Source organism: Cydia strobilella, chromosome Z (genome assembly GCF_947568885.1).
Source record: "Cydia strobilella chromosome Z, ilCydStro3.1, whole genome shotgun sequence".
Taxonomy (NCBI): Eukaryota; Metazoa; Arthropoda; class Insecta; order Lepidoptera; family Tortricidae; genus Cydia; species Cydia strobilella.
In genome coordinates, this window is record NC_086068.1 from 10,987,873 (window position 1) to 11,005,550 (window position 17,678).

General features: G+C 36.0%; 1 protein-coding gene across 3 annotated transcripts in view; it reads left to right on the forward strand.

Moving 5' to 3' along the window:
• Positions 1 to 17,678, forward strand: part of LOC134754226 (basic helix-loop-helix ARNT-like protein 1) — an 82,202-nt gene that overhangs the window by 53,450 nt on the left and 11,074 nt on the right. For all 3 annotated transcript variants that reach the window (XR_010128881.1, XM_063690397.1, XM_063690396.1), the window contains exons 4-8: positions 642 to 829; positions 2,516 to 2,684; positions 4,428 to 4,659; positions 15,489 to 15,583; positions 16,332 to 16,487. Coding sequence is in view for 2 of the 3 variants with exons in the window: in XM_063690397.1 (XP_063546467.1) it covers positions 642 to 829; positions 2,516 to 2,684; positions 4,428 to 4,659; positions 15,489 to 15,583; positions 16,332 to 16,487 (840 nt within the window). In the remaining variant the exon portion in view is untranslated. The remainder of the gene's footprint in view (positions 1 to 641; positions 830 to 2,515; positions 2,685 to 4,427; positions 4,660 to 15,488; positions 15,584 to 16,331; positions 16,488 to 17,678) is intronic.

Genomic DNA, 17,678 nt, shown 5'->3' on the forward strand with positions numbered 1-17,678 from the left:
GGCCAATTCAAACACATAGAGACATTTAAATGATGTCAGTCGATCGTGCGTCTCGCTCGCGCCAATACATGTACGGACAAGTACGAGTAAAATGTACGCGCGACTGACATCATTTAGATGTCACAATGTAAGTTTGAATGGATCTCCCGTTCATTCGAAAACATACTGTATTATTAACTTCCACAACTTTCAACTGATTTGCTAATGTCAGTTACGGCTGTTATGCGTAGTGGGGCTGTTTTAACGTCATCAGATTTATGTTAAGAAATATTTGGTATCACTGCTTACCCACAAATAAATGTTATACATTTGTCAGTTTTTGTAACTGTTTCATAATTTTATACGTATCTTTATGATACATATTTCGCAACATAACTACATAATATGAAAACTACGAGAATATTCTGGTGTGCATTTTAGTATAGTAGGCTTAGCTCAGGAGCACTGCGACAGTATCTCGGGCGCGAGATAGGCTACCCGTCTTTGTTCTAACTGTATTAATTAGAGAGGGACGGGTATTCTATTACGCGGGTGAACTTAAAGGCTGTTTCATAACGAGTAAGTAACATATGTTTACTCGTCGTATCTTACGGGTCACGCTAAAAAAAATCCAGGCTCATTGTGTGTTTTTTTGTCGACAGTTGGAACTCCTCGGCCAGAACTTATTCACAATTACTCACAAGGACGACCACAAGACACTTCTCTACCAATTAAAGCCCAGGAGCCAAATCTTGGGGCCCAACGGGGAACTTCTGATCCCTGATCGGCCGGACGGGAAGTCACTGGTGGCTAAAGCACTGGCTGGCGAGAAAAGGCGATTCGTTGTAAGGTACGCACAACCGCCTCCAGTTATCTCATACCCGGCCGATGCAAGACAGCCATCGCGAACGGCTCTAAACAAGAATGTGAGTCGATGTTTATATATATTTAATAAATAATATAATATTTTTGTCAGATTTATAATAATAAATATAAAAATACCGGCCAAGTGCGAGTCAGATTCGCCCACCGAGGGTTCCGTACTTTTTAGTATTTGTTGTTATAGCGGCAACAGAAATACATATTCTGTGAAAATTTCAACTGTCTAGCTATCACGGTTCATGAGATACCGCCCGGTGACAGACAGACGGGCAGCGGAGTCTTAGTAATAGGGTCCCGTTTTTACCCATTGTGTACGGAACCCTAAAAATCACTGATATCTTAATCAACTGCATTTGAGTGGTGTCTGCTGGCTGCGGCTTGCTGGAGTCTGTAGACAACTACTTCGCAGTCATCTTATGAATATAGTACAACTGTTGTATTTTTTTAAAGGTCTAACTTTTAGGCAATATGATTTAGTTTTGATTAAAAAAAAATAGTTTTCAAATTTATCAGCTAGGGAACAAATCAACTTATTTTTATGAAATATTAGGGTTCCGTACCCAAAGTGTTCTCAGAAACAGGGGGTTACGTGTAGTACCTAAAACGCAGTTCAGGACAGCCATAGGTATTACCTTTTGACTTCAATACCGGTTATATTGCTTAAAATAGCCATGCAACCAATATATAAAGTAGATAGGTACCTTATTTTAACGGCATACCTGACGATTTTAACCAAATGCGTTAGCAAATTGTTTTGCAATGACACGTGGACCATTTCATGGCTCTACAGCGTAGTTTGTAGAACATGAAAATTGTTGTTCGGTAATAAATCAACTTTTACTATGAAAGTTTCCAGACAAACAAAACGCGTTTCTCATATACCGATTACACTGTGAAGTAGATTGACCGGCTGTAAACTGAACTTTTGTAATTAGTATTCGATACAACGTTGGTTGGACTTAGACAACACAAATGATTGAACAATGACTGATAATCTTTGTTAATATCTTACACGCGAACATGATACTCTTTTGCTGTAAATACATCAACAATTCAAATTTTTCAAGAAGGGTCGTTAGGTACCTATGGTGACCTTATAATTTTTAATTAAGCAGTAACTTTCGTATATTGAATATAAAAGAGATGAGTTGATTAGTCAAAATATAAGATAACTTGTAATGTGAAAATTAGCGACGTCAAACTTTCATCTTCAATTATACGACGTTAGTTATCTATTTATTAGGATTCCGTAGCCCAAATACATTTTTAGGGTTCCGTACCAAAAGGGTAAAAACGGGACCCTAATACTAAGACTCCGCTGTCTGTCTGTCTGTCCATCTGTCACCAGGCTGTATCTCATGAACCGTGATACCTAGACAGTTGAAATTTTCACAGATGATGTATTTCTGTTGCCGCTATAACAACAAATACTAAAAACAGAATAAAATAAATATTTAAGTAGGGCTCCCATACAAACAAACGTGATTTTTTTGCCGTTTTTTGCGTAATGGTACGGAACGACTTTAGGCTCATAAGAAAGCTCTCCAGTCTGCAAAAAAAATTGGCAGTTACTTCTATAGGTTTTGTTTTTTGAACTGAGTATGAGTACACGCGTAAGAAGTACGTTAATTTATTACAATTTCACCCGACACAGGTTTAAGAAGCACACGCAGCGTTCAGAGCCAACTCAGTACGTCGCCTGCTTGGTGGAGGGTTCCTTACGCAAGTCGGACGGCGCCTGCCGCGGCAACAACCGCTGCTGCCAGATGGTGCGCCGCGCGCGCGCCAGGGGCGACAACCCGTGCTCCAGCGGCAATGACGTCGTGAGTGCCCTTTATTGAGTTAGTTTTCTGTCCGTGTTCGAATCTGATGTGGCAACCACTGCTGCCAGATGGTGCCGTCACCGGATTTTGCTCGTTGAAGCTGGTACCAAATTCGAGATAGACGTTGGAAAAAATACTGTAGATGGTACCTGCATAGGGTCAAAACAGTCAGTGCAATTTTAGCGAGTCATTTGAGTAGGAATAGTAATTTATTAATAACTAGACATTAAATTGACTAACCGTTGAGTCAATCATAGTTCATAGTTCCCCCACGTCACGCATTTTAAAGCCCATCAATGCTATATCTACTCAGACAAACAAGCTAAGTTACACATCATCTATTTATATGAGAATAATGTGAAGAAATATTTGTTTACCCACGCTTTCTCCATTACTACCAACTCTGTACAAAATTTAAAATGAAATGACTCGTGATTTTACGATGTGGTTTTTAAAATTAAAAAGTTTCTTGTACAGCACAAACCGCTGCCATTGGGGTTCTCATTCCTTTTTAGGGTTCCGTACCCAAAGGGTAAAAACGGGACCCTATTACTAAGACTCCGCTGTCCGTCTGTCCGTCTGTCACCAGGCTGTATCTCATGAACCGTGATAGCTAGACAGTTGAAATTTTCACAGATGATGTAATTCTGTTGCCGCTATAACAACAAATACTAAAAAGCACGGAACCCTCGGTGCGCGAGTCCGACTCGCACTTGGCAGGTTTTTTTTTATTATTGACCCGTTATTTTTTTGGAGAAGGGGAAGGGTGGGGGGGGCATGTACGTAGTACGTAGTTTATATTATAAACAATGTTCCGCTCCGGACTATGTATAGTTTTGGGCATTTTTGTCATTCATTATTTAATATTCAACACTTAAGCATTATTCAAGTAAACCGCCACAATGACACTGACAACAGTGACAACCTAGGAATAAAATTATTGCCAGTGTAAGGAATTAGTTCCAATGAAATTCCGCAACATGGCGCATGATCATATATAGTCATTTAGGAGCAGCGCATCGGCCTGGTGACCGGGTACATGACGGACGAGGTGCAGGGCGTCAATGCTATGAACTTCATGCACCGCGATGATATATGGTCAGGCTTTACATCCCTAAATGATCAATGCTATGAACTTCATGCACCGCGATCATATATGGTCAGGTTTACATCCCTAATTTGTTTATTTTGTACCATTCCCAGACATTCATAATGGGTAAAGGTAAACATTAAAAGTAATAATTTTTGTTCAAAGTAGTCACAAAGTTAATTAAATTATTAGATTGATACCGAATTTGCTCCCACGACAACAAAAAAATTTTTTCTTAGATTGTTCGCGGCCAGTGACATTACGGCTGTTCAGGATTTTGCAGCCACTCCTTTGGCCATACAAAGTATTTCGTAAAAAAATTGGCTTTTTGTATAATTTTTTGGTCGTTGGTCACATATATATACGACTGAATGTAAATTAATGAATGGTTGTACGGAAATGTTTCTTTTATGAACATCATTGAGATTCGCCGGAACATAGGTTCAATCGTCAATAAATCGTTGAGTATTTTTTTCAGCTAACATGGTTACCTCTTTCGGCATATTCCTCTTGGTCAACTCTTTCTTTTTTCATTCTGGCGACAGACGACTTTGATACTTTTAATTTATCCGCTGTCACTGACGGACGTTAAAGGAGTCTTATCAAAAATAGATTTAACTCGGTTAATGTACAAATCGAAAAACAACCTCCAGGTATTCATCGGCATCGTGCGTCCCACAGTGGAGACGTTCAAGAAGGAGCAACAACTGGAGCAGTTCCGTATGGAGTACCGCACTCGTCACTCCATCGACGGGCAGATCATACAGTGCGAGCAGCGCATCGGCCTGGTGACCGGGTACATGACGGACGAGGTGCAGGGCGTCAATGCTATGAACTTCATGCACCGCGATGATGTGCGCTGGGTCATCATAGCTCTGCGGGAAAGTAAGTCAAAACCGTTTATGTTTTATTTTTTCTATGTTACATAACTGACCATCCAATGACCTTCATATTAGGCTAGTACATATTTTCAACTGACTGCCCTAAAAATGTAATGTAAGTACATTGAATGCGTATCAAACATGTCGTGTGATTTCCGTACCATGGCTGGTCCGCCCAGTGGTTCAGATATAGTCTGTAGTTTTAAAAAGAAAAGAACTAGATCGTGTTTGTAAGAGAAAACGGACGGATGAGGGATTCGAATTACTTAGCAGTCTGCATTAACCTTCTCGACGCCGTGTCAAACACAAAAGCTGTCACTCGGACGCCGCCGCGCCACCGAAGTGTCAAAACTGAAATTGAACTTTATGCGAATGCACGTAGGTCTATGTTGCTCTGTGGTCTGTGACGGATTAATCGGTCTTTGTCGTTGGACCTACGCTGCCGATATATCCGTCATTGGCGTCCAATAGGTTAACCCTTTGAACGCCATCGTCGTCGTGAACATTGTCGGGACCACCAAGGCTGATGTTGGGCTGTAGCCGCGCGTATGAATTGAGAATGAACACAGAACTGGTAGCGTCCATGATAACACTATAGGTACCCCAAACTTTTTGAAATGGACTCCCGACGAATCAGATCGCGCTTACGTAACTTCTATTGTATGGCGGCGGATAGGATCGTGCTCGTTCGTGTGACTCTTAAAAGACTGATAAAGTGTGCGCCAAGCCACGCACTTACTCTCTTACGTAGCCTACTATTATATAAACGCTAGCACTTAGGAATAAAAACATACTTATAACCAATTAGTTATCTTAATTACGTTCCACATCACATGGCGACCCTGCCAGTGCGGCTTTGTGCTGCACTGGTGGCGCGCCGCGCCAGCCAGTACATCAATAAATTAAACAAAGAATTCAGTGCCCTTATGAACAGTGACTAAACTTTATACGCGGGACAATAAACAGTGAATAAACGATCGAACAATTTATCTACCTAATTGCATCGGACTTTAATAGATTATATGTGGTATTTCCTATAAAAAGGGATCTTATTGTCGATGGCGCTTACGCCATTATAAACGATGCTCCGATATAAATACAATGCCGCGCAACGCTGTGCGGCGTAAGCGCCATCCACAATAAGGTCCCTTTTCATAGAAAATGCCCCATATGTGAAGGACAGTGGAAGTTTATTTGATGTGAGTACCGACGACCTTAAAGGTGAAAAATAAAATGTGTTGGTGAATTATTAAAAGGAACTCTTCATGGACTAAATAATATACTTACTATATTTTTAATATAAAATAAACTGTCAAGGATTCAACACCAATGATTAAAAAGTTAAATAAAAAAATAAAAATAAATAGAAAACAATTGTTACTGAAACAACAAGAGGAAGTGAGATCGTGTTGGTGCCGGGAGTTGTTGGTGTCCTTGGACGAGGGTACCCAATGTACTGTTGGATGGGCACCGAGCTGTAATTCTTAAAAACTAAATCAAACTAATTTTTTTACTATGTTGACCGCTATATATTTTGTTTTTAATTTAAAATGTATCAATTCAAATTGTATTTCAGTGTTACGTAAAATTTTGTTTTGTTTAATAAATATTCCCAATACATTGCATAAAGTCACTTAGAAGTAATTTCATCATAACTTGCAAATAAAGTAAATAAACGGGTACGATGTCACCACGATTGGAATGCGCCGTCTGTAATTACAGCTCCAATTTCACAGTAAATATTCGTATCTTTGTGCACTTATTAAGACCATTCAAACCTTTCGTACATTACATTGAATTAATACATTGAAGCAGATCTGCTCCATCTATATTCAACTTAAACATGAAGCGGTCACGATTGCTTTTTAAATGGCAATTTTTTGACATGCGCATACGAAAGGTTAAAACTACAGATCCCACTTTTAACCATATACTAGGTTTTATGATTTAGATTAGTAGGTATAATTAAGCAATTTTAGTTGAAATAAAGATGGTTTTTTTTATTTGATTTATAATTCTTTATTATGTACCGGACTTGACATGTTTATAAACACGGATCTAACATATTAAACAAATAAGATAACTAAGACTGTAGAGGTAACTATAAAGGCTATGTGTATGTACTGTTAACGACAAAATTGTATTGAGTTAGTAGGCATTTGGTACGTTTAAGTAAAGATTTATCCCCTTATTCATAAACGTCTACTAAAGTTGACAAGCCGCTAATAACCGTTTGTCCCTTTCCATCATACCAATACGTCAGAAAGGGACAAACGATTATTAGCGGATTGTCAACTTTAGTAGACGTTTATGAATAAGGGGGTTAGTTTTGGATTTTATGGGTTGAATTTAAAAGTTCGTAAAAATGTTTGTCACTGTGTCTATATTGAAAGTTTTAGAAATGTTTTGTTGAAATAAATGAAAAGGTTTGGTCTTAGAGATGGATTTGGTTGGTATTAAGATAGTGCGTTTACAAAGTGTTTGGGAAAACTGATGCAGATAAGTATTTTAAATGACGATTAGCTTGATCAACTAAGAGTTGCTGAAATTCTTATGTGTTGAAGTTTTAGTGTTTGGGTTATTTAAATGCGATTTAGCAAAGAAAGGGAAAACATGCAAGGGAAAATACTAAAAGGTACGTCATTCAAATGAATTAATTAATTAATAAATAGTCACTGAACACGTCGAGGTACCTCATTTACGGAATATAAACGAAAATGTAAAATTTTTGAAACATTGATATGTACGACCAAGGTTAATTAACCTTTATTTTTATAGGATTGTTTGTGATTAGTTTATATGTAATAATTATTTTATTAAGTAACGTGTAACAAAGAAAATAGTTTTAGAGTTTTGTTTCGTCATCATTGCGTGCGTACATTATTTTTATAAATATTTTTAAACGTGTTTTTTTTTAAGATTTCTAACTTTATTATAACTACAGGAAAAAGTCACCTTTGCCATGTGTAAGCAATGATTTTTTTTTTAACAATACTTTTATCTATATTTATGTAAAGTAGTTTTATTATATTAATTAAAATCTAGTATTATATTTTATGGTAAGCAGATAATCAAATAAAAATTGTTATTGATTAATGTACTCTAAAATTTTATCCTTTTTGTATCAATTGTGTTTTGATGTTTTATTTTAACATTAGTACGTGAATAAGAGATTATTTTTGCTATTGTATTCTAATCTTTTTTTTTTCCTTTCAAAGGGGAGATGTAGTGTGCGCCAAGCCACGCACACTCTTACGTAGTAGTACTCGTATTATATAAACACTAGCACTTAGGAACATTATCCAGAATAAAGACATACTTATAACCAATTGGTTGTCTTTATTAACGTCCCACATCACACTCAAACCTTAGCTTATTTAGTAGTTACCTGGAGTATAGTCTTATTTTAACTAATATGTAAACTAAACTTGTACTGATTTATTATTTTGACCTCAACAGATGTTACATTGACCTGGTGTTGTATAGGTTAAGTTACTTATCGATTGTTATTGTTTTGATGAGTTAAAATTAATTATTATAAGTACCTACGTACCTACTATGTATATCAATTTATCTCTAATCTCTCGAGTTCAATCTAAGTAGATACACTGTGTAAACAGGCTATTTAATATACCCAGTGTATTAAAAAACGTTTTTAATTGCAATCCGTCAAGATGTATTTATATATTTTTTTCTAATTAAAAATATACCTAGGTCGTATGTTATAAGTATAGTATTTTGTAAATTTGTTTACCTAATATACAAACTAAATTAAGTAATCACTTGAACCGCTTGTTATTATTACACTTCAACTACAACGCCATTTAATTTTGTTTACCTACGGATACTATATGTATGTTATGGACATAGACCTAGCATTACATAGATGTGCTATACGCGTGCGCGCCTGAGGGACATAACATACGCAATGCGACAAAATTAAAAACACGTTTTAACATTCCTGACAACATACCAAAAACGAACTACGTAATTTGGTAACAGAGGCAGCTTATCAATTAGACCTTTTTTATATTTCCGGAAAACGATGTTTTGACAAAACGTCATGTTTATTGTTTCTAGTTACAAACACAAGGAGCGCTGTTAGATGGTACCTACTGATATATAAGTATAAAAGTTGTTATCATCAACACAACAGCTAACAAGTATCTATTCATACCACTTGTTTACTGTCTGTGCATCTGCCATGTTATCACTTCATGGTAATTACTTTGGATAAAAAAATTCTACATTGCCATTACTTTGCATAACGACAAATTATAAGTACTTAGGTACATACCTACAATTCACTTTATCATTTCTGTCTAACCCCTGACATGTCATAAATACTAGAACGTTAGTTATTACACATACATATAAATATAAAAAATATACATAGACCCTGGGTAAAGGTGAAGTCGTCGTTGTTACGTATACATTTATTTAATCTACGAGTGACAAAACTTTTATTAACGAATTACTCGTAACGGGTGTTATTTCACGCGGCCGTTAAACCCGAATTTACTAAAGTTCACAGTAATTGATTTATTTGCTATTAAGTAAATAATATGTAATTAAAGCAAAATTAAAATGGACACATAGATTACTTAAAATACCTACTTACTCTTCGAAATAAATTCTAAGAAGAAAATAATTTACATAATTTGTATAATATCTGGGAGACCGAGCTTTGTTAAAAATATCGAACGATCTCCGCTGAATCGCGACATTGCGTGCGCCGGCGACGACGGCGCATGGCGTTCCGAACGCGCGCGCGAGGCGCGGTCTTGGAGAACCAGTGTAAAGGAGGCTAATTCGATAATTCGAACGTACACTTTAACATAAAAAAGATTACAAAATTTTGTATTTTATTTATTATTCGCGTGCACATTTCGCTCGTACTTGTCCGTACATGCTAGGCGCGAGCGAAACGCAAGGGCGAATGATATCATTTAGATATCAAATTTTATACATACTAAATTTTAATCACACTGTCTAATTAGCAAAAATAACTACATACATTTTTTTTGTACTTTTAATTCACAAGCTATAATTTAGCCGGAGCATGTTTAACATTTCACGGCTGTTTTTTTTGAGATTATTAGGCTTCTAATACATCCAAACAAATAAATAAATAATAAATAATAATAATAAATAAATATTATAGGACATTCTTACGCAGATTGAATAAGTCCCACGGTAAGCCCAAGGAGGCTTGTGTTATGGGTACTCAGATAACGATATATATAATATATAAATACTTAAATACATAGAAAACACCCATGACTCAATAGTTAATGATCTAAGCGACACTTGCACCATTCCACTAACCCGGGGTTAACCGGTTAAACCTGGAGTTACCACGGTTACCAGTACAATTTGACCGCTTAACGCCAGGTTAGTGGGATAGTGCAAGTGGGCCTGTTCTCACTAAAAATTGTTTTTAAGAAAAAAAACCGACTTCAATGGGGGATGCCGCTGAAAGTTTACTTATTGTTGATGGTGCACTCTTAGATTCCAGACAATGAAATGAAAAAGACAGCATCTTTTGCCTTATTATCCTAATCCATCTTTTGCCTAATTTTGCCTAATTGCCTAATTATTATAATATTGCCTAATAATGTAGAAAAGGAGGTAAAACCACCCATTTTTGTAGTAGCATTTCGTTTTTGTAAGGGTCGCAGTTCTAACCTTTTTTTTTTTGTCGTTGGAAAGTTTCGTTCGTTTCGTTTCGCAGTTCTAACCTAACCTAACCTACTTTTCTGATAGCATTTCGTTTCTGTAAGGGTCACAGTCCTAACCTAACCTAACCCACTTTTCTAGTAGCATTTCCGGGTCCATGTCCGGCTATCCGGCTCCAAGTTTGGGTCAGAGTTCGGTCCGGGTCCGGATCCGAGTTGGGGTCCATGTCCAGACCCGGGTCCGGGTCCGAGTCCGGGTCCAAGTTTAGGTCTGGGTCCATAAGGAAGAGAACAAATCGCCAAACGTGAACTATGTGTCATTGAAGAGTTCCATTCTGATCATCATCAACAGTTCCACTTCATCAAATGTCACTTTTTTAAATGTAAGTGCTTGATTTGTTGATAAAAATACTAAAATCACTATATGTATGCCTTTAACATTTGAGGAATTCCCTCGATTCCTCATGGATCCCATCATCAGAACTGCGTTTTGACAATAACGGGACCAATCTGTATGTATATACTTACAATCAAAAAAAGAATTTTCAAAATCGGTCCAGAAATGACGGAGTTATGGAGTAACAAACATTAAAAAAAAACAAAAACAAAAAGAAACATACAACCGAATTGATAACCTCCTCCTTTTGAAGTCGGTTAAAAATATACTGACGGGTTTTCTTTATTAGGGTTCTGTACCAATAAGGTACAAAAGGAACCCTTATGGTGCGAATCTGTCCGTCCGTCCGTCTGTCTGTCACATTGTTAATATAGGTATATCTCGAGAACTACTTAAGCTATCGATTTGAAATTTGGAATAGTTATGAACAACGCTAACCCAGAAATCTTGGAAGTGTATTTTTTTTTTTAATTATTTTATTAAATATGGATGGATGAATCTTTAATTATATGGGTTTTATAGTAGAAAAAGTATTATTTTAGATGGCTCGTAAAAAAAGCAAATAGTAATATAATCAAGCTTTTCAATATCGTACCTAACACAGTACTCGACTGAAAAGCTCTCTATTATATCACGATTGTATAAAATACTATTTTAATGAGTTTAGTAAAAATAAATAAATAAGTAAATAACTATCTTTTTGAAAGTTTACAGTGATCTAAAGTGCAGTGCGAATCGTTTGTGTTAATATAAGCAAAGATAGATATAACTTCATAATAGATGGATACAGTCTAAGGAAAAGACATGCCTCGAAAATCAGGAAAATTTGATTCTCGATCAGATGGCGCCACTACCTTTGGCCTACTTTCGAATAGATGGCGTTGACGGTTTCGTTTGTTATTTAACAATTTTAACGCATATCAGTGAAAGAACATGAGTCAAAATCATATAAAAATAATTAATGCAAATTAAAAAAAAACATATATAAATATATTTTTTGGTATTTTTATTTTCAGTTTTAATCGTGTGTCGATAGATGGCAGTGAATTTACTGTAACTAAAAAATTTACTTTGACAGTTACGCTCTATCCTATTATATCCTCTTTGATATAAAGGTCAAAATTATGATGTTAAATCATGTCAGTTATATAAGCCAATGTAATTCTATATTTATTTTAGTAGTCCGTACCTACAAATTCATGTACCTAACCTATGTATTCTAAATTCAACCTTATTGCATTACATTGTTTTGTTATAAACATAAGTAATCATGTTACATTGTATTCTGTTATCGCTCTTGAATTCCAAGTAGTGACAGCGCGATATTGTTTTCGAGGCACATTTTTATTTAGACTAAAGGTACAGTCAGATATAATTTTAAAATTTAATAAGTGGTTACAGGCACGATCATACATTTATTGGTCTCAAATATCGCATGGCAATTAAAAAAAAATTGGGAGGGATGACTCAGGGACAGCTTATGCGTTATCACTGTCAGCATTCCGCGCGCCTACGGGAGGTCTAACGCATAGCCTGTACCTCAGTCGTCTCCCGGTCGTGTTTGAGCCCACACCATTAATTGGAGCGGTACTGTCATAGTAAATTTTGTAACCACTGTAAATCCACTGCCATCTATCGACATACTTTAAACTAAAAATGAAGATTTATAAAAATACGTTAAAATATATTTAAATATGGATAAATGATTTTTTTATTTGCATTAATTATTTTTATATGATTTTGACCCATGTTCTTTCACTGATATGCGTTAAAATTATAAATAACAAACGAAACCGTCAACACCCTCTATACGAGAGTAGGACAAAACTAGTGGCGCCATCTGATCGAGAATCAAATTTTCGTGATTTTCGAGGCACGTTTTTTCCTTAGACTGTATCCATCTATTACGGAGTTACATCTATCTTTGATTGAATATACTCGTGCATGTCTTATTACTACTCCTAGATACCACTGAAGTATTTTTCTACTTAGGCTAGGTTATCCATCACAATCATATCAGTTAGCTGTTATTCGCGCGATCATTTCACTCAGACTGGTCCGTTCTTGTGGCCACAGCCACAGATTATACATATAATATATGAAATAATTATACAATAATTAACAAAGAAATGTAAATAATACGGTATAAAATAGCTTTATTAATTTAACATTCCTAAACCACAAAACAGTGAACAAAATGCACTCTTCGAAAAAAAAAATTAATTGTGTCTGAAAATGTCGTGTGATTGTGATTTCTATACTTTTTTTAGATTTATTTTCATATTTATACGATAATAATATTGATATATCTAAATTTATATAATGAATATTTTCAATTGTATGAACAAATTATAAATACCCAACAATTTGGGTAGAAACGGGTAAATATCGGGTAGATCGGCTAGTTTCGGGTATTTTCCCGGTATTTACCCGCCAGCGCCCATATCTACTCACGTTTTACATAAAAAATACATTGTTTAAATTGTGTAATGTCCGGACCCTTGGAACGGGAGTCCGACTCGCACTTGGCCGGTTTTTTCTTTTTCATTAGCATTAAGCCTCACAACCGATTTTTTTGAGTGAACTTTTCGGTTCTGTAAAATAAACAAAATGTAGCATAAGAATTTTAACCGAACCCATAAATTAGAAGTTTGCTGAATTTGCGGAATTGTTGATGTTTTTATGCATTTTTCCCGATTTCTTGAAGACGGCTGGATACATTTTGATATATTTTTTTTTGCGTTTTTCAAGATTGGATCTGATGATATACTCGTATTATCGTATTGATCGTGGTGAAAATCAAAGGGAACTTCAAATATTAAAGGCACCTTTTTAGTGATTTTTAGTAAACCGTGCATTAGCTCTCATAAATAATCACTTCAGTGTCTGACCTAATAGCATAAAATGAAGATATTTTACAGTTTTAACTCCTGTAAATATGGTTTTTGGTGGGTTTTTGGTATAGGTATGTCATTAATTGTAAAAAAAAACCTACGTATTTAATTTTTTTGGTCACAATTTTAACTTGTTTTCTTTTTATAAGACCAGGTACATCGCTAATTTCGGGCGTTGTCACACACAATCTCGGTTGCAAGAAGCGGGTGAGCGGGTTAACGAAAAATAGTATGATTTTACTTTTCAGCTTTTCGTATTTTCCAGTCCGCTAACTTTATTTTTGTACATTCAAGCCGGCTGCTAGCGGCCGCTATGAAGCTCAAAAGTGGTCGCTATTTTTCATTTGTCTGCTGCATTTGTGTGCTGTCTCTTACTGATGATATCTTATGTTTATATATAATTATTTTAGTTAGTTTTATTATTTTTTAACGTATGTAAGCTTTGCGTAAACGTCATTCTAGACCTGTGGAAACGACACTTAATAAATACAATGATTGATGGACGGTCCCGCTAGTGTTCAAAGACATCGGTCTTTGAACACTAGCGGGACCGTCCACATCGCACAATCACACATCGCACACCACACATCGGTCATGCCAAAGATAGATAAACCTCCGTAATAGATGGATACAGTCTAAGGAAAAAACGTGCCTCGAAAATCAAGAAAATTTTATTCTCGTTCAGAGGGCGCTACTAGTTTTGGCCTACAGTCGTATAGATGGCGTTGACGGTTTCGTTTGTTATTTAACAATTTTAACGCATACCAGTGAAAGAACATGGGTCAAAATCATAAAAATAATTAATGCAAATAAAAAAAATCATTTATCTATATTTAAATACATTCTATTCATTTTTAGTTTTAAAGTGTGTCGACAGATGGCAGTGAATTTACTGGGGGTTACAAAATTTACTATGACAGTACCGCTCTAGTAAAGTTACTCTATGGTCATGCACATCGCTGCAATACATATTTAGCGCCAGGTACTGTAGGTACTTATCTAATTACTTTCTGAACAAGGAAAATGAAAATATATTAATGCGCTTGGTTATTAAATAGGTGGCTGTGCAATCTGTGCATATATTGTCGTTTTATTGGAACAATGTAACGTGAAAAGGTTGGCTGGTAGAGAATGCCTAATGGCATTAAGTTCGCCTTTTGTACACTAAGTTTTTCTTTCGTGCAATAAAGTATAAATAGATAAATAAAAGTACCAAAATTTATCTAATTTATAACGCCCATGTTACAAGTATAATCGTCTGTATTTAAACGCAACGCGAAAATTACTTCTATTATTTTACGATCTCTTGTAGACTACCCTTACCACCGCTGCCTTAGCAGTGTCAAACTGGAATATTCGCTAACGTCGGCGTCACTTATTTTCTATACATCTCACTCGCACTAATATGCGAGTACGAGCGAGATGCATAGAACGTAAGTTACGAACACGCTAACGAATATGTCAGTCAAACTGGTGTTAGACAGGTACTAGGTCACCTGTAATTCACCGTGACTAGATAAACATGTCTTATTTGAATTTTAATCTGTGCGTACATACGTCGAGCAGACGGTGACTGCCGATTGATTTAATGTGTAAAGTAATTTATGCTTATTTATTTAAAATTATTTGTACAGTCCAGTACAGTTTTTTAATTCAATTACTCTGTGCAACAATTGTATGTGTCTCTGTTTGGCCCTATATGGTTGACTGATAGAGAATGCGGTTTGGCATTAAGTCCACCATTTGCACGTTATTGCATATGTTTTATGCAATAAAAAAAAATTCATATTCGTTATTTTATGCTTAGTTTTTTAACTTTACTGTTAACACTATTCTTATATTCTATAAAATGTTTTGATTTCAGTGTACGACCAGCACCGCCTCTACGGCGAGTCATGTTACCGTCTCATGATGAAGAATGGCCAGTTCATCTACATGAGGACCAGGGGCGCTCTCGAGGTAAAAACATAATACTTACACACTTGTTAAAGTATTTGTTATGGTATGGCACGCTGCGCTAAACATGCGACGGAAGATGAAAGTATACCTACTTCTGTTTAAAGCTTTAAAAGTCAAATCCCTCGGCTATATCACTAGCAATTTTATACTAAAATTACATTACTACGGTATGCAGGGTAACGATATATATTTAATTGAAAATAAATTAAACTTAGCTATGTTTTCGTGATATTTTCTATCGAGCCAACATTAATATTTTAAGGTTTTAGCTAGAGTTTAGTAGAGCTTAGCTGCCCTTGCAAACATAGTCTAGTTAGTTTCCTTGTGATTTTTTCATGACATTTCCTTTTAATTAAAACATGTAAAAATTCAATATATACAATTTAGCGTAGGTAAGTGTAAACTAGGAAGACTTAACTGGGTAATTTAATTGTAACTTGTCTTGTGTGATTGTTCCAACAGCGAACGGCGGCCAATAGGGAAAAGCGAGTAGCGAAGGATATTTAGTTGCAGGAGAGTAAAAAGATTTCTTGCCCGAAAAAATAGCCGATCGCTACGCTTACTCGTCGCCTCTCTCTCTCAACTCTTGAAAACTTAATGAACTACAACAGATTTTTAAACTGAAATAGATGAACGATACGACATATACGAAAGAAAAAGTGAAAAACAATTCCAGTGGCGTTTTTTTTTAAATTATGTAATTTGATTTGTTGCCAGGTTTTAACAGATTTTTTGAAACAATTTATAGGTTGAGACCGGCACCAAGGCAGTGACCAGCTTTGTATGCACGAACACCATGATGAGCCCGGACGAGGGTCAGCACCTCATCAAGATGATGAAGAAGAAATTCACCATGCTCGTCAATAACAACCAGGAGCCGCCACAGGAGCCTGAGGTCACTGACGTGAGTTCTAACATTGATAGGATTATAGATTTTTAAGCCAATACCTATGTTATTTTTACAAGCTTTTTATTAACTTGCAATGTACCTATGTAAGTAAGTATGTATGTAATATGTAACTATGTTTGTAAGGGTCAAATCTTGCAAGTTGAATTTGACCCACTTCCCGGTTTCCGATGAAGCTGAAAATTTGCAAACATATGTAAGTCAGGTGACAATGCAATATTATGGTACCATCGAGCTGTACTGAAATGATGGAGACAGGAGGTGGTCATAGGAACTCGGTAATAAAATAACGCAACCTAATTGTGTTTTAGGTTTTTTGAATTGTCTCGATGAGTATTAGTTGTCTGTGAAAAGAAAAGTACAGTCAGCGATAAAAGCTTGTACCAAAAATGAAATTTTTGCCAAAAACTTATTACAAACTTTTATTTAACTTGCCCTGTTAGTTTGTATGTTAGTTAATGTGGGTCAAATCTTGGAAGCTAAATTTGAGCCACTTTCCGATTTCCGATTGAGTTGAAGTTTTGCATACGTATGCAAATCAGATGACAATGCAATATTATGATAACATGGACCTGATCTGATGATGGAGACAGAAGGTGACCATGGGAACTGTGATAAAACAACGTAAACTAATTGTGTCTGGGGTTGTTCGAATTGTCTCGATGAGTATTAGTAGGCTGTGGAAAGAAAAATACATTCAGCGATAAAAGCTTATACCAAAAAATATTTTTTTGCCCAAAACTTATTCCCTATTCCAATACTTTACACTGATAGGGGGCCAATTACTGGATCCACGTCCATTACCGGGGTTACATTACTGGAGCCTTGGTGTCCATGACTGGAGATAAAAACATAGTTGTAATGAATGTGTTAAGTATGTGAAAACCATTGGCAGTTCTTTCATACAACACGCTTGAAATGTAAAAGACACATGGGCCATTCATCTTTGAGGACACTAAACGCCACTTGCACCATCCCACTAACCCAGGGTTAACCGGTAAAACCTGGAGTTACCATGGTTACCAGTACAATTTGACATTGTATTAACGGTTGAACCGGTTAACCCCGGGTTAGTGGGATGGCAAGTGGCAGTGAAATATCAAAAATACTCTTAATTTTCTCTTAAATGTCCCATGACTGGTGCCGTCATCCTGTGTCCACAGGCACATAATTTGGAACAACTCTCTA